The sequence below is a fragment of the Pseudorca crassidens genome, chromosome 8 (genome assembly GCF_039906515.1).
Source record: "Pseudorca crassidens isolate mPseCra1 chromosome 8, mPseCra1.hap1, whole genome shotgun sequence".
In the NCBI taxonomy this organism is placed as follows: Eukaryota; Metazoa; Chordata; class Mammalia; order Artiodactyla; family Delphinidae; genus Pseudorca; species Pseudorca crassidens.
This window is the reverse complement of record NC_090303.1, coordinates 49730448-49752535: the sequence shown is the minus strand read 5'-3', so window position 1 is coordinate 49752535 and position 22088 is coordinate 49730448. Positions and strand designations below refer to the sequence as shown.

The 22088-nt window shown below is 39.0% G+C and overlaps 1 protein-coding gene across 1 annotated transcript in view; it reads left to right on the top strand.

Annotated features, from left to right (window-relative positions):
• COL1A2 (collagen type I alpha 2 chain) overlaps window positions 1–21795 on the top strand; it is a 35484-nt gene extending 13689 nt beyond the window's left edge. Inside the window, exons 16-52 of the mRNA XM_067746391.1 lie at window positions 319–372; window positions 884–982; window positions 1108–1152; window positions 1260–1358; window positions 1779–1832; window positions 1992–2099; window positions 2469–2522; window positions 2624–2722; window positions 3645–3698; window positions 4148–4246; window positions 4626–4679; window positions 5173–5226; window positions 5381–5434; window positions 5704–5757; window positions 6739–6783; window positions 7959–8057; window positions 9245–9352; window positions 10013–10066; window positions 10996–11049; window positions 11777–11830; window positions 11928–11981; window positions 12078–12185; window positions 12561–12614; window positions 13484–13537; window positions 14531–14692; window positions 15432–15539; window positions 16210–16317; window positions 16668–16721; window positions 16810–16917; window positions 17063–17116; window positions 17490–17597; window positions 18065–18118; window positions 18240–18347; window positions 18676–18934; window positions 19352–19536; window positions 20251–20493; window positions 21334–21795. Of these exons, the coding sequence (XP_067602492.1) occupies window positions 319–372; window positions 884–982; window positions 1108–1152; window positions 1260–1358; window positions 1779–1832; window positions 1992–2099; window positions 2469–2522; window positions 2624–2722; window positions 3645–3698; window positions 4148–4246; window positions 4626–4679; window positions 5173–5226; window positions 5381–5434; window positions 5704–5757; window positions 6739–6783; window positions 7959–8057; window positions 9245–9352; window positions 10013–10066; window positions 10996–11049; window positions 11777–11830; window positions 11928–11981; window positions 12078–12185; window positions 12561–12614; window positions 13484–13537; window positions 14531–14692; window positions 15432–15539; window positions 16210–16317; window positions 16668–16721; window positions 16810–16917; window positions 17063–17116; window positions 17490–17597; window positions 18065–18118; window positions 18240–18347; window positions 18676–18934; window positions 19352–19536; window positions 20251–20493; window positions 21334–21480 (3363 nt within the window). The 3' untranslated portion in view covers window positions 21481–21795. The remainder of the gene's footprint in view (window positions 1–318; window positions 373–883; window positions 983–1107; window positions 1153–1259; window positions 1359–1778; window positions 1833–1991; window positions 2100–2468; window positions 2523–2623; window positions 2723–3644; window positions 3699–4147; window positions 4247–4625; window positions 4680–5172; window positions 5227–5380; window positions 5435–5703; window positions 5758–6738; window positions 6784–7958; window positions 8058–9244; window positions 9353–10012; window positions 10067–10995; window positions 11050–11776; window positions 11831–11927; window positions 11982–12077; window positions 12186–12560; window positions 12615–13483; window positions 13538–14530; window positions 14693–15431; window positions 15540–16209; window positions 16318–16667; window positions 16722–16809; window positions 16918–17062; window positions 17117–17489; window positions 17598–18064; window positions 18119–18239; window positions 18348–18675; window positions 18935–19351; window positions 19537–20250; window positions 20494–21333) is intronic.
• Window positions 21796–22088: the final 293 nt, after the last annotated feature.

The following is a 22088-nucleotide window of genomic DNA, read 5'->3' as shown; positions in this document are numbered from 1 at the left end:
ATGATCACTTTATTTAGGGCTTTTCTTTTTCCAATGTCGTTTTGTAGGCTTTAGTGCACAGGTCATACTTGTATTTTGTTAAACATTCCACTAATAACTTGATTTTTTATTTTTATTTTTTTAACATCTTTATTGGAATATAATTGCTTTACAATGGTGTGTCAGTTTCTGCTTTATAACAAAGTGAATCAGTTATACATATACATATGTTCCCACATCTCTTCCCTCTTGCATCTCCCTCCCTCCTACCCTCCCTATCCCATTGTTTTGTTAATTCACTGAGAGGAAACTTCTTTCCACCTTCTTCTTTGATTTCAGGGTCCTCTTGGGTCTGCTGGCCCTCCAGGCTTCCCAGGTGCTCCTGGCCCCAAGGTAAAAATGCTGGTGACCATTGTCATTACCTTGATAAACATTTTATTGTGATGTGAAAGATAGGGACTGTGTTTGCATATAGATAATTACAGAACAGGCAGCTTAATTAGTCCCTCCTTCGAAATGGATACAGAGTGACCAGTTTTCTCACTCTAAACTTGAAATAGATGATCTCTCTGTACCCAAGCACTAAGAGCATAGGTAGAGATGGCAACATGGAAACTGATTCCCTGGGGTTCCTCTGGGATACTCCCAAACTAGCTGGGGCTGACTGGCTGAGAACCAGAGTCTCTACCAAGAGAGACAGAGGTAGGTGAAGACAGCAATGGTAGCCAAGATGGCAGAACCAGGCCAGGAAAATAGGAACACAAACCCCAACCTGTGGTACCAGATCAGATAAGGGAAATTATTGTAATTCTGAAGAACCTTCATAAAACTTGGCCACCTAAAAACAGAGATATGCTATTTCATTATTTGCTGACTAATGCCTCAACGTCATTCCTGTTTTTAGGGTGAAATTGGACCTGTCGGTAACCCTGGTCCTGCTGGTCCCGCGGGTTCCCGTGGTGAAGTGGGTCTTCCAGGTGTTTCTGGCCCTATTGGACCTCCTGTAAGTAGCCACTGTCATTAACTTCATTGAGTAGAAGGAAGAAAACAAAAAGAATGAAGGTGGGGTCAAAGAAGAGCAGAAATACTCCTGTGAACCATATCTTTCTCCCTTCCTTTTCATCACAGGGCAACCCTGGAGCCAATGGCCTTCATGGTGCTAAGGGTGCTGCCGTGAGTATATGGCTAAAATGTGCTGCTGTGGTTTTAAAGGTATTTTAATGGATGCTGTCTCTCCTGCCAGTTGCCTCATGAGGGACCATGCTGCGTTTCTTTCCCAGGGCCTTCCAGGCGTTGCTGGGGCTCCTGGCCTCCCTGGACCCCGGGGTATTCCTGGCCCTGTTGGTGCTGCTGGTGCTACTGGTGCCAGAGGACTTGTTGTAAGTGGTCATGGCTGATGCTTTCATCATTCTGAAATACCAGCTCTACCATCACTTCATCCCCATCTAGACTTCATCTTGTCGTCTTATCCTTATTTCTTCCTTAGTGTTTTCAGTGTGTATTTCTTCTGTAAGTTCAGGCACACTTATGTATACTCTCTCCCTCACACACTCACAGACACTCCCCTTCTGCTATCCTAGAACATTACCCAAAGGTCAGTGAGGCACACTTCTATTATATCAGTCTTGTCCTTTCAACCAAGACCATTCCCCTGTAGGTCGTTTAAATATGAACTGAGCATATTTCTTAGAGAACTAAAGCTCTCTTTACTTTGATTTGTAAATAGCCCCTGATGTTTGTCTTCCAGAGAGTTGTGACAAATGTTTGTCATTTGACCACTGTTTTGTATTGGACCCTAGGGTGAGCCTGGTCCAGCTGGTTCCAAAGGAGAGAGTGGCAACAAGGGCGAGCCCGTAAGTAGTTCTATAATCACAATTTTATGGAGTTACTACTTTTTCAATCCAAAAAGTAATACTTTCACTTTTTTTAAGTTATTACTTTTTTTTCTAGCTAGATATGAACACAAATTTTACTTTTCCTGTGACCCCTTCTTTTGTTTTTTCATTAAATAGGGTGCTGCTGGGCCCACAGGTCCTCCTGGTCCCAGTGGCGAAGAAGGAAAGAGAGGCAGCACTGGTGAAATTGGATCCGCTGGCCCCCCAGGACCTCCTGGGCTGAGGGTAGGTTCCAAATGCTCTTGACACCCAGACACACCAGAGGCACCCATTCGTTGGGAATTGGTCAGAATTACTGAGTGCATTTTCTAGATGAAGGAAACATCTGCTTTCCATCTGCTTTATTAAATCACTGACTCTCAATTTGATATGTTATAAAATTGGTCTGGAAACAATGTTGACCTACTTTTTCAGAAGGTTTCCTCCACACAGTCCTTTGGGGTTTGGATGAAGTTTTTTGGTTTGGTTTGTAATTGTATCTCTCCCTTAAGGTCATCAAGATTTCTTGCATGCATGCCATGTTTCAATAAATTCTGCCCTACCTGATACAAGGATACTCTCCAATTCTTTTCTATTTCATGTACTTTGTTACAGGGAAATCCTGGTTCTCGTGGTCTTCCTGGAGCCGATGGCAGAGCTGGTGTCATGGTAAGTTGTCTATTACTCACATCCTGGGAAGGAACTTGATGCTTCTGGCCGTGGGTATGTCACTGGAGTTAACAACCTCCCCTCCCCTTTCTTTTTAATAGGGCCCTCATGGTAGTCGTGGTGGAACTGGCCCTGCTGGTGTGCGAGGTCCCAGTGGAGATTCTGGTCGCCCTGGAGAGCCTGGCCTCATGGGACCCCGAGTAAGTTTCAGATTGATTTTGAGCAAGTCACACCTAGCACTGTTTCCTTTCCTAAAGGGATGATTAATATTTGAAGACAACAATAAAAAAAAACAAAAATTAATTTGTTGGTAGACTTGCTGATGGTTCCCTTTTTAATTTAACTTTATCAAAGCCCAGTAGATATTTTGACGAATTTAGTTAGTTCATAAATTTCCTATTTATTACTTGATACAATGGCTGTGAGGTTTTTGGAAGAATAGATTTATTTTAATATATCCAAATTAGGTTGGTTCTCCTATCAGCATGAATCTTTTATCTCAATTTGTGAGTTTTATATAAGGTGTTCATGAAATATATTAGAACTATACATTATCAGTTTATTAGATTCATAAGTGAATCATTTTTCCAGCGATCACAAAGTGCTGTAATGTATTCAGCATCACACTAGCTATGGAGAAATGACCTTTAGATCTGTAGACACTCTAATCCATAGCAATAGAGTAATTTTTTGCCTCCATTATCTCTTACGGATGAGTATCAACTGTCATTGTACCATAAACAAGTAATAAAGACACCAAATATAGCAATTTAAAAAAATCCACTTTGAAGATTACTTACTAGAAGTATTTGTTTTTCTATTCTAAGGTAAAAAAATATATACATTTTGCACATATAGTATGTTGCTCAACAGTTTCTTGAGATATCTTTAAATGGATCAGTTGCACTAAAATTCAGTAAAAGGAAAGGCATTAAAAATAGAAAGAAGAAAGTTTTCAGAGCTCTTTCATACCTCCCAGCTAGTGGCTAATACCCCTAATGTTTTGCCCTAGTCAACAAACAAAAAGTGGGGGGAAAGTGCTTTTGTGAGATTTCAATTAATTGGAGCCTTGAGTATATGTGTTAGAGTGCCAATAGGAAAGCATCCTCATTTATTTTATAGGGTTTTCCTGGTTCCCCTGGAAATGTTGGCCCAGCTGGTAAAGAAGGTCCGATGGTAAGTATCGCTTATATTTTCCAGGACACTTATTGCACCCTTATCAAGTGTTTCCTGTAGCTTATTTATATGTGAACACATTGAAAATATATATTAGCCACATACATATCTGAGAATGCAAAGTAATAGATTGTAATTACAGAGGCCAAATGAACACAGGAGCAAAAGGAGAGAAGGAAAAAGAAAAACATGGCAGGGAAAATTGAAGCGGGTGACAAGGGTATGAAAAGAGAGGAGAAAGAGGGAATTGTGTACATATGAGATTGACTTGGATGTGCATGTACCGACATCCTATTTAGAAAAGGAAAGTGGATTCGTAATTTATTGACACTTTATACAGGAAGCTCTATACAATCAGAAAATGATTCTGTTTCATCCTGTGGCAGCATCACAAGCTTGAGGTTGTGAGATCCTGTGCTGAGTAAACTTTAAATAAACTCTGGTTTCAGGGCCTCCCTGGTATTGATGGCAGGCCTGGACCAATTGGCCCAGCTGGAGCAAGAGGAGAGCCTGGCAACATCGGATTCCCTGGACCCAAAGGCCCCACTGTAAGAACCACCAGAACCTCTTCTCCCTTGGCACTTTTTTGCCACATTTCACCAGAACTCTTATTTCTCTCCTGCCTCAGTCCACTCTACCTCAAGGGGGTTCCTTTCAACACAAGAAAACTGCAAGCCACTTACCACAACAAAAGTTGACCTCCAGTGTATCATTGTTCCTGCTGAAAATCCACATCTTGAGTCATATGCTCCTGCAGACATAAGTGTACTTTATTGTATCTGGAGCTGCATGACGATGGATCATGCCTTAAATAACAGAATTCAAGGACTAGGAATCTAAAAAAAAGAAAAAAGGCAAGAAATTCACATTTCAAAATTGTCATGGTTAATTTGACATTAAATGTATTTTTTTTAATGTTTATTATAGGGTGATCCTGGCAAAAATGGTGAAAAAGGTCATGCTGGTCTTGCCGGTCCTCGGGTAGGTACTAACTTCTGTGCGGCTCTATCCACATAGTATTCACGTAGGATACACATCTTTTGAGGCCATCTGATATCATTCCATCACTTTCTTTCTAAGATGGCATCCCCAAGCTTCCTTCTACCATCACAAAATGTCTTTTCTCTTTAACTACACTTAGAAGGCAGTGAGCTATGATGAATCAGAATGTATATTAAGTCAAAAATATTTATGGATGCATTTGGTTTTTATTTAATTCATTTTATGATTAAAAGGCTATGAATATGCTAGTAGCATTCTCTGACTTTCATAAATTGCCCTTCATCCATGGACTTCCTATGAGCCATATCACAAGTTAGTAGGTAGTATTTGGGCCTTGGCCACAATGTGTTCAATTCATGCTGAAATAACAAGCTTTGTTGTGAGGAAGTAATACATGAGGGAGGCTTTGGGGTATCTTAAATTGTCTGACTCACAGGCAACTAACTCTGAGCCTTTCTGTTGAACATTTTAGGGTGCTCCAGGTCCTGATGGAAACAATGGTGCTCAGGGACCTCCTGGACCACAGGTGAGTATTTCTCTCACTCTTGCTCTATTTTGCACTAAAATGAATCTAGTCCCACAAAAATGGCCATCTCTTTTTTTCCAGTCTAAAAGTTATGTAGCTCGATAGCAATGGTGGCATATATCTCTATTTATGTAATCTTTCCTATCACTTTCAGGGTGTCTCAGGTGGAAAAGGTGAACAGGGTCCCGCTGGTCCTCCAGGCTTCCAGGTAAGTCAGCTAAAACGTACAGACTACTGCTTTTGGTCAGACTCTCCAGCTGTAAATAACTATAACACTCTCCCCACCACACAGTACATGGTTTCAGAACTGAAGCAAAGAAGCGTACATTTTTTCAAGGCAAACTTTTCTGTAATCCTTTAATAACACATAATAGTTACTGATCATGTTGATATTAGGTATTTCCCCAAAAAAAACAATTATTAGAAAATCCCCCAAATATAGCCATAAAGATTGAGGTTTGTCTTTTTCTCATCTAGGGTCTGCCTGGCCCTGCAGGTACAGCTGGTGAAGCTGGCAAAGCAGGAGAAAGGGTGAGTAAAGCAAGTGATAGTAAATTCACCTAAACTTGGGACTTTCCCTCTGTTAAATACCCTACTGCAGTGCAATTATAATATGCAAAAGGAAACTTCATATTTCATATGTTAATGATAGTGTTCTACATATGTTGGTACTGATGGAGAGAATGAGCCAAGTTACTCATTTTCATTCAAATTACTTTGTTTTAAGGATTGAATGAAACATCACATTATGGAAGTACAATATCATGAACATTCCATTTAATAGCCTTACTTTTTGTATTGTTCTTGGTAATGTTAAAATACAAATTATTTCCCTCTCCATAGTAAAAAAAATAAATGCACTGATTTTCCATCAAACTAGACCCTGAAAAATTGCTTTTAATGTTTTTCTTGGCATTCAGACATGACACTGCTATTCACAATCAGGGCATGAGTTCTGAGTCATTTTTTCTGTAATTGTGATGAATGTGCCTCAATTCAGTTACATTCTGTGGCCTGCTCTCCTTTGTCAACAGTGGGGCACATTAAGGAGACAGCTGGTCAGTAATAAAGGAGATACACTTGGGTATACAATTAACTAGGTAATGTGCAGAATATGATCATTTCTATTAAGAAAGCAGTCTGTTATATAACTAAAAATAGGCAATGTCTGATATTGTTCATCATCATTATTTATTATATTATCAAAGGAGATAGTCTTTTTTCACTTTTTAAAAAGCAATAAACCAAATAATGAGAGACTAAAATTTTCTGATACCAGGTTCTAGGATAGATATATATTTAATATCAGTGAAATTCTCACTTTTTTAAAATCTTTCCATACACCACTGAAAGCTCTCTTGTTCCTAATAGCCTGTGTACTTATACACTCATGTAGGTAGAGCCTATCGGGCTTTATTTCACTCTCAAAACTTTTCTAAATATCATAAACATATGTGGATTTAGAGAACATACATAAGTTTCACACTTTATTTTTTCTCATGTTTTGCCTAGGGTATCCCTGGTGAATTTGGTCTCCCTGGTCCTGCTGGTCCAAGAGTAAGTGTTACTTAACTTCCATAAACTTCTCGCAATGTTTTTAAAACAAATGGTGCCTTCTCCTAAAAACTATTGGTGACCTTGTAACAGCAAATTCCTGACACTCTTCTGTAGTCAAACATAATCTGCAGAGAATATTCAATTTCTAAATTGACAGTAGACTTTTTATGTAATTGCTCATATTTCTTATTTAAAAACCACAGGATTATAAGAAACATAAATGAACTAATATAGGTATTATATTCAGTGATTTATACAAACAAGTATGATATATTTATGACAGTGGCTCGACCTGAGCTAAGGAAAAGTAATATCTTACTAAGATTTAAAATCAATTTTTCCAATGTGTGTTGGTGTTCAAAGTCTAAAAGAGGAAATCATGAGCCTACTTTTATTTTAAATATTAAATAAATTGATGTCATTTGTTTGTGGTCATTAGAATAACTGTAAGGATTAGTTGGCCCCTAAAGTATATTGTTATGTGGCTAGTTACCATATAGCTAGGACGCCCAAACAAATTTACTGTCATAGAACCATAGTATCATAGAACCAAATTATGACAAGGGCCTTTGAAACAGTTGCAATGTGGGCTTAAATGTTAAATATTCTGGACCATAGAATACTATGTTGTAGTGATATTTACATGCAAATTGGGAAATATTTAGATAGATAGATAGAAAGATAGACACACATACAAATACACACATTTTCATACATGTATTCTCTGTTAACTATATTATAGCTGTTACATCACTATTGCATGCAATTGTATAAAGAGAGCATAGATATGAAATATCTAATCTTATTTACATCTGGCATTGCTATTCACCTAAAATGATGGTACTGTGCATAACTGGCATCTATTTTTACCTATGGACCTATCACAAAAAAAGGAAATGAATTCCAAAAGTTGAATATTACACTCTAAAAGCAACAAATTTTGGAGTTGTAGCCATAGAACATTAGAGCTGAATGAGACATTAGAGATTATCTCATCCCATCCCTTCATTTTACTAGTAGAGAAATTAAGGGAAAAATAATTATAATTTGCTAGTAAACTAGACATTTGGCAGAACTAGGATTCAAAAGCTAAACAAGTGTGAACTCTAATGTGTAAAATGGTATTTCTGAAAATGATGAACAGTGTAACACTTCTTCTAATCCCCTTTTCACAGGGGGAGCGTGGTCCCCCAGGTGAAAGCGGTGCTGCTGGTCCTACTGGTCCTGTTGGAAGCCGAGGTCCTTCTGGACCTGCAGGGCCTGATGGGAACAAGGTAAAACTTTGTTACATATTGCTGGTTTGGCCCAGTGTGCTCTAGAATAAGTAAATCCTTTACAGTAGTAAATGAATTGTTTCTCAGATTTTTTTTTAACTTATTGCCAGTTCTGTGATGATTTCCACCTCAGTAAATAACAATCTGATTCCAACTGACCTGAATTATTCCAAAAGAGGCAAAACCCCAGTGTTCTACACACATAAATGAATTAGTATGGGTTTTCACTCTTTTCTCATCACACTATTTATACTTTTGTCTTAATCTAGAAACATCATATACATTTGAACACTATTTTTAGAGAATGAACTTTTACCTCCCCAAAGTCCTACTTCATAAAGTAAAATTTCAAAAAGTAATCTAAATTTTAATAAGATAATTTTATGATGATAAAAATTAACTGGACAGTACATTCATCCCCAAAACATAAGCCTGAAAACTTGTGTTTCAAAATAGAATCTGTGGTTTAGATCTTAAAATAGATGGAATTACACATTTCTGAAAAACAGATTACTTCAACCACAATAAAGAGAAGGTAACATATTACTTCTGATTCTTACCTTTAAGGGGTAAAGATTTGCTATAAAAGGCTATTTTGGTATATGGAAGGATATTGGAAAAAATAAAATAAGGTAAGAGGGAGAGAGGAAGTAAGAAAGGAAATATTGGTTCTGTGAGAAAGTACTTTCAAAGGGTTTTATCTCAGGAGCTAGTCAACAGGTTTTAAGTATGTGGAATTGTAAGATTTTATAAAAAAATGTAAGCTATAGTCCACACTCTTAAGAAGATTAGAATGTAAACATCTCCCCCGTTGATGAGGTCTCTTTCCACATTTCCTGTCTGAGCTAAGAGACTTCACCTTGAAAAACGTTTGTGGGCATTTTTCACTCTCTGCCTTCCATTGTCATACCCTCTTCTCTCCCATGCCTGACTCCCTTAAGAGGACTGGGAGCAGGTTATAGAAAAATCACAGGCACCCATCCTACTACCCTCTTCTCTTTAGTCACTGTGTCATTAACAGCATCTTCCTCGGTTATATTCTCCCTCCTTTCAGTAGGCCTCCTTTGTGTCTAAGCAGGCGAGCATGCTATCCATTAAATGTTTAAATTGGAATGCTTCAAGAGTTTGGCTCTTCATTTTCTTCTTGTACCACAGAAATAACTGATTTCACATGTGTTTGATTCAAGGGCGAACCTGGTGTGGTTGGTGCTCCAGGCTCTGCTGGTCCATCTGGTCCTAATGGACTCCCAGGAGAAAGGGGTGCTGCTGGCATACCTGGAGGCAAGGGAGAAAAGGTAGCCTCTCAGTGTTTGACCTCAATACATATTGTTGATGAACTCTCACAAAGAAGGCTGTGCAAGGTCAACTTTTTTTTTTTTTTACAGTTCTTGGCAGGTGGTCTGGTAGCATTTTGATATCTATCTATATACGTTTCCCTCTGCCACCTAGCACCTACGCATTGCTAAACTCACTAATCTGGCAAAATTCCTTGCTACCATGGAATTTCACGCAAACAGATGGTGTTGAGTAATACATGAGGCTCATTTTAATGCCACTAACAATAATGCCTCAGCCTGCCCTAATTAATGGGAAGAAGCTATATTGAACAGCTGTCAACCGTGCTGCTGCATTAGTTATGCCATAAGAGTGATCAGGCACTGAAGCCCATTGTGATGTTGCCTTATAATTCTGTCCACATGAATTTGTACCTTGCTTGATTACGCTTCAGGAGGGTGTATGGAAATTAGAAAAGAATATTTAACACTAACTTGGAAAGGGCCTTGAATTATTTTTTCCTCATTCAATATTTTATAGAATGGTAGGGAATCAAAACATTACTAAAGATCTTAAATAAATAAAAGTATTATAGCATCTTCTGTAAAAACACTGTGAATTAATTTTGATTCAAAAATTTGGTCAGAAAACAAACATTTCCTCTTGCTTTTTACTTTCAGGGTGAAACTGGTCTCAGAGGTGATACTGGTAGCCACGGCAGAGATGGTGCTCGTGTGAGTAGAATTCTGTTGGTACTCAGATTGTTTTGTTCTGTTTTGTTTTGTTTTACATTTCACTCAATTTGAGTTGAGAAGCTTTCCAAAACTGAACTGACAAAAGAGGGATTCAAGTCTTGTAAAAGAGTATTCCATTCCTTCCTGGACCTATGACTAATAATATCAGTTTACATGTTCCAAAAGAAAAATTCAAATGAGGACTTATCCCCTTGAAAATCATAGCCTGAATTTTCTACCTTCCTTAGTGTTAACTATACCAAGTACAAACTACAGTCCAAAATCTCTAGGTTTAATAGAACATTAAATGATTGTTTATCATAGGGCTTTAGAAAAAACAATAATTCTTACATTTTAGGAAGCCAGAACCTCTAATAAGGTCCTATTTATTCAAATGTATACCCTAAGAATTTATCACTCAAAGAGCAGCTCCAAAGATTAACTGTTAATGCCATGGAGATGCCAATGATAATCCCATAAAGGTATAATAATCTCACCTAGAGTGTTGATATCATGGCTCTTCCAGGCCATAAGCCACTTGGGCTTTTCTCACCTCTCCCTCAGGCCTGATAACTCCCTGTGGCACATTCATCATATCCTTTCTCCAACTCACACAGTCCTCACAGTTCTTAGCAAGGCTAGTCATTTGCTACTCTCCAGGGAATTTTACAAGAGCAGAGAGTTCAGATCTCCCCATTGTTCCTAACCTGCCCATGACTTAGTTCCATAACCTTCACCACTAGGGTACTCCCCTCCTGAGAGTGGCTTCTAATAGTCTTGAAAATTAGAACTGAAATGCTTCAAAGGCTTTCTTGATGTCCACCCAGAGTGTTCAGTCACTGTATAAGCACAGCAAGGGGAAACAGCAAGGGTCACTTCTGACGGTATGGGGGTGTTATTAACAAGACTTGTTTTCTTTTTGGTACTAGGGTGCTCCTGGTGCTGTAGGTGCCCCTGGTCCTGCTGGAGCCAACGGGGACCGGGTAAGCATGCATTTTCACTGAGTTGCAGCTCTCTGAGCCAATGGCGGTATCTAAAATTCCCTGCCACCCTGGCCCCAAAGGGCCCTGGCAATTCATTTTTATGGCTTGGTCTAAAGCCCATTGATTTAAAAACTTATCCATTAGTATGGGGCAGCAAGAAACAAACGCTGTGTGTTGAAAGTTCTCTTTCCCTTCCTGTACACGTGCCAGGTATCTGATCTATACTTCAATCCCTATCATTTGTTTTAAAGTCTTTTAAAGTCTTTCGGGGTTGCCCATTAACAATATCCTAATGCACTGAGCCTTCTTGAAGCCTTCATTGTAAAAAAAAAAAAAAAAATCAATAAAATACATAGTGTGCCCATTTCACATTGAACAGTCCACTTAAAATAGACCTTATTTATTGTATAGCACAAATTGCAGCAAATAGATCAGCCCTGTGTCCATCTAAAAATTAAAATGTCCTCCTCCTGGTATTGTGGGCACTGATTTATAGTGTTTTGGCAAGTGTATGACCAATACCATTTCACCCTGTAAAATTAATACAATATTATGCAGAGTAAGAATCCATTTCACTTTTCTCTGTGAGACGTGAATTAGTTATCTCTTTGGATGCAATTGCAAACTCTGGCAAGAGCCCACTGTCTACGCCTGTTCCCTCTGCCTCCTACCTCTTTGAGCATTTGTGTGAGGAACACTGACAAACTCATTTCTGGCCCCCTTATAGGGTGAAGCTGGTCCTGCTGGTCCCGCCGGTCCTGCTGGTCCTCGTGGAAGCCCTGTAAGTAAAAACCTGGGTCGTTTTAGACACTCATAACTTCTAGACACTCATGAATCTAAGATTGCTAAGACATTTTAAAATCCCTTTTCCCACCTAGGGTGAACGTGGTGAGGTTGGTCCCGCTGGCCCCAATGGATTTGCTGGTCCTGCTGTGAGTATCATGTGGCACAGGTTAATCTGAAAACATTCCAAGTTAGCAAGTAGAGTAAGTTGGAACACCTGAACTATAACTGTTCCTTTCCAACAGGGCGCTGCTGGTCAACCTGGTGCTAAAGGAGAGAGAGGAACCAAAGGACCCAAGGGTGAAAATGGCCCTACTGGTCCCACAGGCCCCGTTGGAGCTGCTGGCCCAGCTGTAAGTTGAATTCACTGATGGTAAACACAGCCTCTGCAGTTACCCATGAAATCTTATAACTCAACATAAATCAATCAAGTACCTGCTATACATCAGGAAACATACCAGATAGAAGACAATTTTAAAATAAGAGTTAACATTTGCATACCACTTTACACATTATAAAAGTTTCATAAATATTGTTTTATCTCACTTCTTTGATTACCCAAAAGGTGGTAATATTGAAGTAAGGACATTTATTTTATATAACACAGATAATCATTTTACATTTCTAGATTTGATTCTAATAGACATGGGAATGATCCATTTGAAGAAAAGAGTAACATTTATAAAGATTGTTTTCTGATTTGACCATCTTTTCTTATTTCCATTTAGGGTCCAAATGGTCCCCCTGGTCCTGCTGGAAGTCGTGGTGATGGAGGCCCCCCTGTGAGTATTTACAGTGTATTCTGATAATTTTTATTTCTTCAGAATCTATTAGGGACAACTTGAAAGTTTGGAAATTTTTGGTAATTTGGACTATAATGAGAGTCTTGAGAGTCAAGCTAACTATTTAAAGAAATTCTGATAATGAAGTCAAGATCAGATTCATGGAATGTTAACTTAATCCCAGCTGGAACTCAGTGCACTGTATGTTGCTGCCACTTCACTTGAGGTAGTGATAACCAAAGTTAACCCCAAGTAGTTTGTGAAATGGGTAAAATATTTCTTTGGTACCTTTTATCATTTTGTTGATGCCCCCCTTCTTCTGCCTGATTAGGTCCCTTCCCTTGGTGTCCAGTGCTATCACACTGACTTCCTAGAGACCCAAAGCTCCCCAGGAATCAACTCCACTGACTTCTTCCTCCTCTCATTGGACAGCAATTAATACACTTGGTCTTTTATTATACCTTCTTCTGTAAACAAAATTACTTAGTGTCCATTCCCTTAGCAGCCAGCCAGGTGGTTAAGTTATTAATATATACAGATCATATATAATAATAGTATAGTGTCTTGTCTTCTTGCTTTTACAACCATCAGGCAAAATGTTAGCATTTCAAAAAAGAACTATCAGAGCCTTAATGCAAAATATAGGCATTGCAACTGGGGGCATGCTGGTCAGGAAGCTGTGTAGAGATGGAGGGTCTTCGGGGTCCTGGGTATATTTAACATAATACCCTACCTGAGGCTGTCACTGCCTACTCTTTGGTCCATCCTTGGTCACGTGTACTGAGGATTTTCCAAGGGAGAAATTTCCATCTTACCCAAATTCCTGGAGTTGGTGCTGACTGTGGAATTTTAATGTGCTTGGTTCTTAGGGTGCTACGGGTTTCCCTGGTGCTGCTGGAAGGACTGGTCCTCCTGGACCCTCTGTAAGTAAATCACTTCAAAATGTGTCTTCATTTATTTACTCTAGCCAAAATCCCTAGCCTCTAGTAAGAAACTGGTAAGAAACTCCCTATGAAAAACATGCTACTAATATTTTGCTATTACTTTCCTAATCTGAAATCAGTTTTTCTGAATCATTAAGGCAAAATCATCAGAAATTATATTAGAAATATCAGTTTAAGAGGCTTTTATTCATGTGAACATAAGTCCCCTTGTCCCCTTTTAGGGGCATGGTCTCTTTGTTAAAAATAAAAAACAGAACAGTTTTAGTCACATATCAGATATTTCTATATCTAATTACCCTTTATGGCCAACATTCTGCCTCCGTTGTTAAAGTATAATTGTTCCTGAATTTAAAGGTGGTTTGGCCTCTAATTTAATTCTGATTCAGACTCTCCTGTCAGGACTCAAGAGAATTTAATTAATTACAAAGGATTAAGTCTTCTGGTTAAGGTTTCAGGGAAAAAAAATAGCGAAGATGTTGATTTCTTGGAATCCTTTCACAGGTTCATAACAGAAAAATCTTCATTCCCTGTAGGCATTTAATTAAACCTAGTTGAGAGCATATGTGATTCCTCAATTATGAGCAAAATGCCTGTATTGGCTTTCTTCAAAAAGAAACAAGCAGAGTCCTCCAAAACCCAAATTCCCATTCATTTACAGCTAGCTCTTATAACTCGACGTAGTTCTGATTCCAGTATGCCAGGTGGCTGGTGGCACCACATTGCTTTTTCTCACAGACATTTGCCATAGCTTCTGCCTCGGTTGTTCACTTTATTACAGCCCCAGGAGAGGAAGATGAAAGTTGCTTCTTTCTACAAGAAAGACTGTTAAGACTTCTAAACATTTCTCCAAAGTGACCAGGATATTATTTTGTTGCTTCAAGTTGTTTGCATCTTAATATTTAGAACCTCAGCTGCTCTCTCCCATCTGTGATGATTAACAGAAAGTAAATGACCTCATGTATTTGCTCACAGGGTATCACTGGCCCCCCTGGTCCCCCTGGTCCTGCTGGTAAAGAAGGACTTCGTGGGCCTCGTGGTGACCAAGGTCCAGTTGGTCGAACTGGAGAAACAGGTGCTTCTGGCCCCCCTGGCTTTGTTGGTGAGAAGGGTCCCTCTGGAGAGCCTGGTACTGCTGTAAGTGATTTCAAACTCCTCTTTCTTAATACCTTGTGTTGAATTAATATAAATCCCTTGTAAAAATCTTCAGGTGGCATATATTTGTTGATGAGTATTGCGGGCTCTCAAGTAGAGCTCAGTTGAGCCAGGAAATCTATCCAACAGATATTGAGGTGTCATGGCTTCAGCAGATGCTCAGAAGGCACTAGATGGAGATGACAATGAGTGAGGGAACTCACTGTTTTATCAATACAGCCCTTTAAGCTGTTGTGAGAGTACCTCACTGGTACTGGGATTAGAACAGCATCCCATTGCTGTGGTCACTCTACTGTAAATTAATCAATATCAGTAAGCTACCAATTTTTTAAACATGCAATGTGCAGTATTATTGCTACTGTGAAATGTGACTTTACTAGACCTGGTGCAGTTAGAGGCCAAGGTCAAAATTTGCTTCCCAGCATAAATTCTATAAGAACTCTGTTCCCTCACTCCAAGATGGCTTCATTAATCCCAACCACATATTTTTAAATGTTGTTCCATTGGTCTCAAGGAGGAACCAGGTACAAAGAAATAAACATGCCAAGATGTAAACTCATTGTCTTCACTAGAGAAAAGACAGCCAAAGATATGTTCTACTAATAGGAGGTCATTAGCCTTTTTCTAAACTGAGGATAAACTCATTCTCAGAAGCGTCAAGCCAACCTGTGTTGTCTCCTAGGGTCTTACAGTAATACTCAGTATTTTTACTGTTGTTTAGGGATCTCCTGGCACCCCAGGTCCTCAAGGTCTTCTTGGTGCTCCTGGTTTTCTGGGTCTCCCAGGCTCTAGAGGTGAACGTGGTCTACCAGGTGTTGCTGGATCTGTGGTGAGTGTTTGACACCATTCTTATTCTCATTAACATAAGAAAAGATTTAAAAGCTGCCACTTCAACTGTGACAGATTGATCAGTGAATAACTCCACTTAAGATTTTTTATTCATAGCATTTTCTTTATACAGATCACATGTCACTTATCTAAGAAGCTTTAATACCACCTTATTTAGACACATGCTATAAAAACACAGCTTAACATTATGCAGAACAATTTTTGTTCTTTTTACATGCTTAAAAACGATATAAGCTCTAATTGCATTTACTCCTCTGCAGTATGAAATGCTAGCATCATCTATCCTGTAGGAAGAATGAAACTCCAGAAGTTCTGAATCATTCTGTTAAACCTAATACATGACAGCAACTAGGAACCATCTAATCTCCATAAACTCTCTCAACTTTATGAATTCATTTTATTTGGAAAATCAGATGAAACTAGACTCAGCTTGTACAGAGCAACATTCCAAAAGTACATAAAGCTGACCATCTAAGTGTGTAGGAGAAGGGCAAAGATGACACTAATGACACTTCTTACCATTATGTGGCCCACTCACTTTCAATCTACCTTCTCGCTTAAACCTGGAATCCCCTGGCTAACGTTGTTTTGGGAGAATGGGAGTGGCACTCAATCCAATGAGAGGAATTTTGTCTTCTTTGCCTCTTTAGGGTGAACCTGGCCCTCTCGGCATTGCAGGCCCAACTGGGGCCCGTGGTCCCCCTGGTGCTGTGGGTAATCCTGGCGTCAATGGTGCTCCTGGTGAAGCTGGTCGTGATGTGAGTCCAACATTTGGTTTGTAAAATGTAACCTAGCAGTACTTCCTTGTGTGTAACTTTGTATCCTGAGCTGAGGTCTACATGTACTCACCACTCTCAGTATTGACAATCCTAAAAATAACTTGGGCTAGGGAATGAGTCTTTAAGTAGCATACTTCAAGTTGGCCAACATATTAAAAAGAAAATTCTATAAAAATCTAGGTTGGCAAGTTCTTGTTCCTATTTTTAACAGCCTGAAGAGCGGGTTCTCCATTGGGCACTGGGAGTAATGAAGGCAGATAGCTGAACTGTAGGGGTCAGTGAGCTACAGAGCCTCCCTAAGCACCTTAATTGGCATGGTGTCTTCACAGGGCAACCCTGGGAATGATGGTCCCCCAGGCCGCGATGGTCAAGCTGGACACAAGGTCAGTACACCTCACCGTTGTTCTCTAACTTAAAAGGGACTAAACTACAGGCCAGATTGATGCTAAGCTTCATTTCTGCCTTCGGCAGGGGGATCGTGGTTACCCTGGTAACGCTGGTCCCACTGGTACTGTGGGTGCACCTGGTCCTCAAGGCCCTGTGGGTCCAACTGGCAAACATGGACACCGCGGTGAACCTGTAAGTTTATAAATACCAGTCCCTTAATGCTGTCATCCTCAGCAGGCTTTACCTCTGACCTCCCCACACCTGGGAACTGTGGTGGCCTAGGGAGGAGGATCTTGGGCTTGGCTGATAAATTGTGTTTTTCTTTTCTAATTCACAGGGTCCTTCTGGTCCCATTGGTCTGGCCGGTGCTGTTGGTCCAAGAGGTCCTAGTGTATGTACATGGTGAAGATTTCTGTACAACAGTTAGGGAGGATCAGTCCACACTGTACATTAAAAAAGATAAATAATACATAGACTGGATTTTATATATTTTTTGAAAATTTAGTCCATGTGGAGAGTTGCTACAAATACCTTTTAATCTCTTATATTTCAAATCTATTCTTATTTGTATTAAATTATCACAACGCTTAGCCACTTTACAGACAGCTCAACTAAAGCAGATTAAGAGTTGGGAGTAGCACCCACATGGCTTGTAGACCTTTGCATGTCTTGAATTATCTTTGTAAACAGATTGAACAATATTTGTGGAGAGTTGAGTGTCATCTTTCAAAGGTAAATGTCCTATCTGTCCTTTTTCTTTATAGGGCCCACAGGGTATTCGAGGTGATAAGGGAGAGCCTGGTGATAAGGGGCCCAGAGGTCTTCCTGGCTTAAAGGGACACAATGGATTGCAGGGTCTTCCTGGTCTTGCTGTAAGTACAGTGTGGACATCCAGCATGTACACAGATCTTAAAGTCCTTCAACACAGAATGAACTTCCTCACAATTTCACTGCTATTGTTCTAAAATGTCCTACATCATATTCACTTCCCGTTCTCTAACTCCATAGCTCAGAGGTAATGCTATTTCATCCCAACATGAAAAGGTGAGGGTTAGGGGAGATAGAAATATACGTATATTAAAATCTCCTGGCAACAATGTCCTTCAACCCCACTTAAAATAAATATAATCAGAGGAATGACTAATATTGCACTTCTGAAGTGGCTTGTAGAAAAAAATAACTGAATATAATAGACATAATGAGAGAAAAGAGCCCCATTTTACATTTTCAATTTTCTCAATCCAGAGTCCATTGAAACTAAAGTTTTCCATTCAGTTTTTTGAAATCTGTGTATCGACACATGTTCTGAAAGTGTGATTTTCCTATTCTCTCTTTAAAGGGTCATCATGGCGATCAAGGTGCTCCTGGCACTGTGGGTCCTGCTGGTCCTAGGGTAGGTCAACTAAGAGACGTTCATCTCTGAAAGGAGCCTATGGCAGGCAGTGAGCCCCAGACCTCTTCTCGCTTCTGGGGTTTTTGCTGGCTCACACAGACTTGGTTTCCTTCTTCCCTAGGGCCCTTCTGGTCCTTCTGGCCCTTCTGGCAAGGATGGTCGCACTGGACATCCTGGTGCAGTCGGACCTGCTGGCATTCGTGGCTCTCAGGGTAGCCAAGGTCCTTCTGTAAGTATGATTTAGGGAAATAATAAAGGGCATCACTGACCTAAGGGAATATCTTCTTTAGACTAAACCAAGACAATTACAACAACACATTAAAGTAGTCCCCCATTTCTGTATGTTTTCTAAAATATATAAAAATTGTCTGTATGCAACGAGCTCTATAAACCCATCCCTGCAAGTATGCCTGGGAGCAAGTTGTTATTTACATGAACTTGATTCTTTTTTACTTATTAGAACATGCTTTTGTGTGAATCTCGACGGAAAACCTGCTCTCATTCTCTCTCACTGTAACCAAATACAAAGCCTCCTCTTTCTTACTTACACTCTGCAGGGCCCTCCTGGTCCTCCTGGCCCTCCTGGCCCTCCTGGCCCCAGTGGTGGTGGTTATGACTTCGGTTTTGATGGAGACTTCTACAGGGCTGACCAGCCTCGCTCACCACCATCTCTCAGACCCAAGGATTATGAAGTTGATGCTACTCTGAAATCTCTCAACAACCAGATTGAGACTCTTCTTACTCCAGAAGGCTCTAGGAAGAACCCAGCGCGCACATGCCGTGACTTGAGACTCAGCCACCCAGAATGGAGCAGTGGTAGGTTGAGATGTCCAACCAGAATGACCCTTCTCACAAGTTAGGCTTTTCAAAATCAGTTCCCACTGATATTTAGAGGAAAAAGGTATTTGGGTAAAAACTGCATTATGTGAAATCATACCCACTTAATAAAACATTTTCTTCTCCCAACCAGCACCCATTTTCAAGATTGTCTTGATATCTGTTTTTGCCCTTTTCATGGTATTATGTACCCTGATTTGATTTTCATGGAGAGGAGAGGAGGAACTGTCTAATTTAGAAAATAGCCACCCTCTTCCTGTTAATGTGGAGTAGACAATATAACAGTACAATCAGAACTGTTACTTATGGGAATCAGAATCTTTGACTAGTAATTATTAGAACCTATATGCTACTCAATGAGAGGTTTTATGATCTGGGTCTTGTTTTTTCTAAAAGGTTACTACTGGGTTGACCCTAACCAAGGATGTACTATGGATGCTATCAAAGTATACTGTGATTTCTCTACTGGCGAAACCTGCATCCGGGCTCAGCCTGAAAACATCCCAGTCAAGAACTGGTACAGAAGTTCCAAGGCCAAGAAGCACGTCTGGGTAGGAGAAACTATCAATGGTGGTACCCAGGTAAGGAATCCTACAAACATTCCTTCTCCTACTAAATAATATCTTGTTCGGATTATTCGTTTTTTAATTATCTACATTTTAGCCCTTTACCAAAATGGGCTTTTTAAAAGAACCTGCTCTGTTCTTGGGTTTGGTTATATCCTAGATTGCACATTAAAGATGGATTGATTAGACATATCCATATAATTCAAAAATATTCAAATGTGACTTAATTGATAATCGCTGGAGAAACTGACTAATGTCATTAAGTGTGAAGGAGTACTGGCCAGCATGTAGTCCAGTACTCATGCCACATGTATTTTCAAGATATGAGCTTTTCTGAATTTCTAATTAAAAGTTTTCATCAACTTTATTGGTGGGAATTATAGAAAACTAAAGGGGTCTGAATCTCTAGATCCTTGCTCTCTTATTTTAAAAAAAGAAACACGTATATATGTGTGTGTGTGCGTGTGCGTGTGCGTGTGTGTGTGTGTGTGTATCTGGGCTTTATCTGAAACAGGTCCCTTTTTGAGATGACTTGCCTCAGCTTGGTAGTTCTTATGTTCCTTCTAGGTAGCTTATATTTCAAAGACAAGTGAATTGAGTTTCCTTTAAAAGTACAAGTTCAGATCTGAGTCCATTATTCCTCTCTATACCAGACTGTTTTTTTAAATTTGACTCTTAGTATCTGAGTCCTTCTTCATTTAACTGGAATGCCCATCTTATTCTCTGTAGTTTGAATATAATGTTGAAGGAGTAACTACCAAGGAAATGGCTACCCAACTTGCCTTCATGCGCCTGCTGGCCAACCATGCCTCTCAAAACATCACCTACCATTGCAAGAACAGCATTGCATACATGGATGAGGAGACTGGCAACCTGAAAAAGGCTGTCATTCTGCAAGGATCCAATGATGTTGAACTTGTTGCTGAGGGCAACAGCAGATTCACTTACACTGTTCTTGTAGATGGCTGCTCTGTAAGTAATAGTGAAGTATGGGAATAACATTTATTTGGGAAGTGGGATAGTGGAGCATAGACCATTAAATGAACAGATGAATGAGAGACCAAACTTATTTGATTTCTCTTTCATAAATGTATTTGTTTAAATTCAGATGGTAAATTCAGAATATTCTTATCAGATCTTGCCTTCTGAAATTTTCTGAAATACTGAAATATATACTCTGTTCCATGTATTAGTTATTTGTCTTCTAACATGAGTTTCTTAAATGATGATGTATACCCATAACTTAAAATTACTTGAGGTTAAAAGGGCCCAAACTGTAATTTATAGTTATATGTATTTTATTTTATTTATTAGTATGACCTATATTTAATTTTTCTTTATGCCTTCTCTATAATATACTATAAATTGAAGAAAATTTAAATTCACTAATAGTAGTACTGCATAGCCACCCTACCACACACATCCTGAAAAGATACTGTAGAAATAAGCCGCTTGGAATATGCATTGGAACGGTTTTTTTATAAAATTAGACTGGTAGGAAACCTCTCCCTGTAAAGACAGCCCTGATGCTACTGTTTCAAAGATACACTTGTTGATCTGAGACACACATCTTCAGAAGGACATAAGCCAAAAAGTGGTTATTATAATATCTAGTATATAATATTATATAACATATAATTATATATAAATATTATCTAATATATTATATAATTATATATAAATATATGTTCTGTATAATTATATATTATATAATACAATTGTATGCAATATATAATTATATAATATTATACAAGATGGTTAGGTTCCGTAATAGTGCTGCTTTATGTATATTTTTCTTCTCTTTTTAAACAGAAAAAGATAAATGAATGGAGAAAGACAATCATTGAATATAAAACAAATAAGCCATCTCGCCTGCCCATCCTTGATATTGCACCTTTGGACATCGGTGGCGCTGACCAAGAAATCAGATTGAACATTGGCCCAGTCTGTTTCAAATAAATGAACTCAACCTAAATTAAAGAAAAAGGAAATCTGAAAAATTTCTCTCTTGGCCATTTCTTTTTCTTCTTTCTTAACTGAAAGCTGAATCCTTCCATTTCTTCTGCACATCTACTTGCTTAAATTGTGGGCAAAAGAGAAGAAGAAGGATTGATCAGAGCATTGTGCAATACGATTTAATTAATTCCCTTTCCCTTTCCCCCTCTCCAAAAATCTGGAATTTTTTTTAACAGTCTTAAACTTGTTGTGGAAAATGTCAACCTTTGTAAGAAAACCAAAATAAAAATTGAAAAATAAAAACCATGAACATTTGCACCACTTGTGGCTTTTGAATATCTTCCACAGAGGGAAGTTTAAAACCCAAACTTCCAAAGGTGTAAACTACCTCAAAACACTTTCCTGTGAGTGTGATCCACACCATTAGGTGCTGACCTAGACAGAGTTGAGCTGAGGTATCTGTTTTTTGTTCAAAATACAAAGGTGCTAACTAATAGTATTTCAGATACTTGAAGAATGTTGATGGTGCTAGGAGAATTTGAGAAGAAATACTCCTCTGTGTTGAGTTATATTGTGTATTTTTTTTTCATTTGATTTAACATCAGTACTTT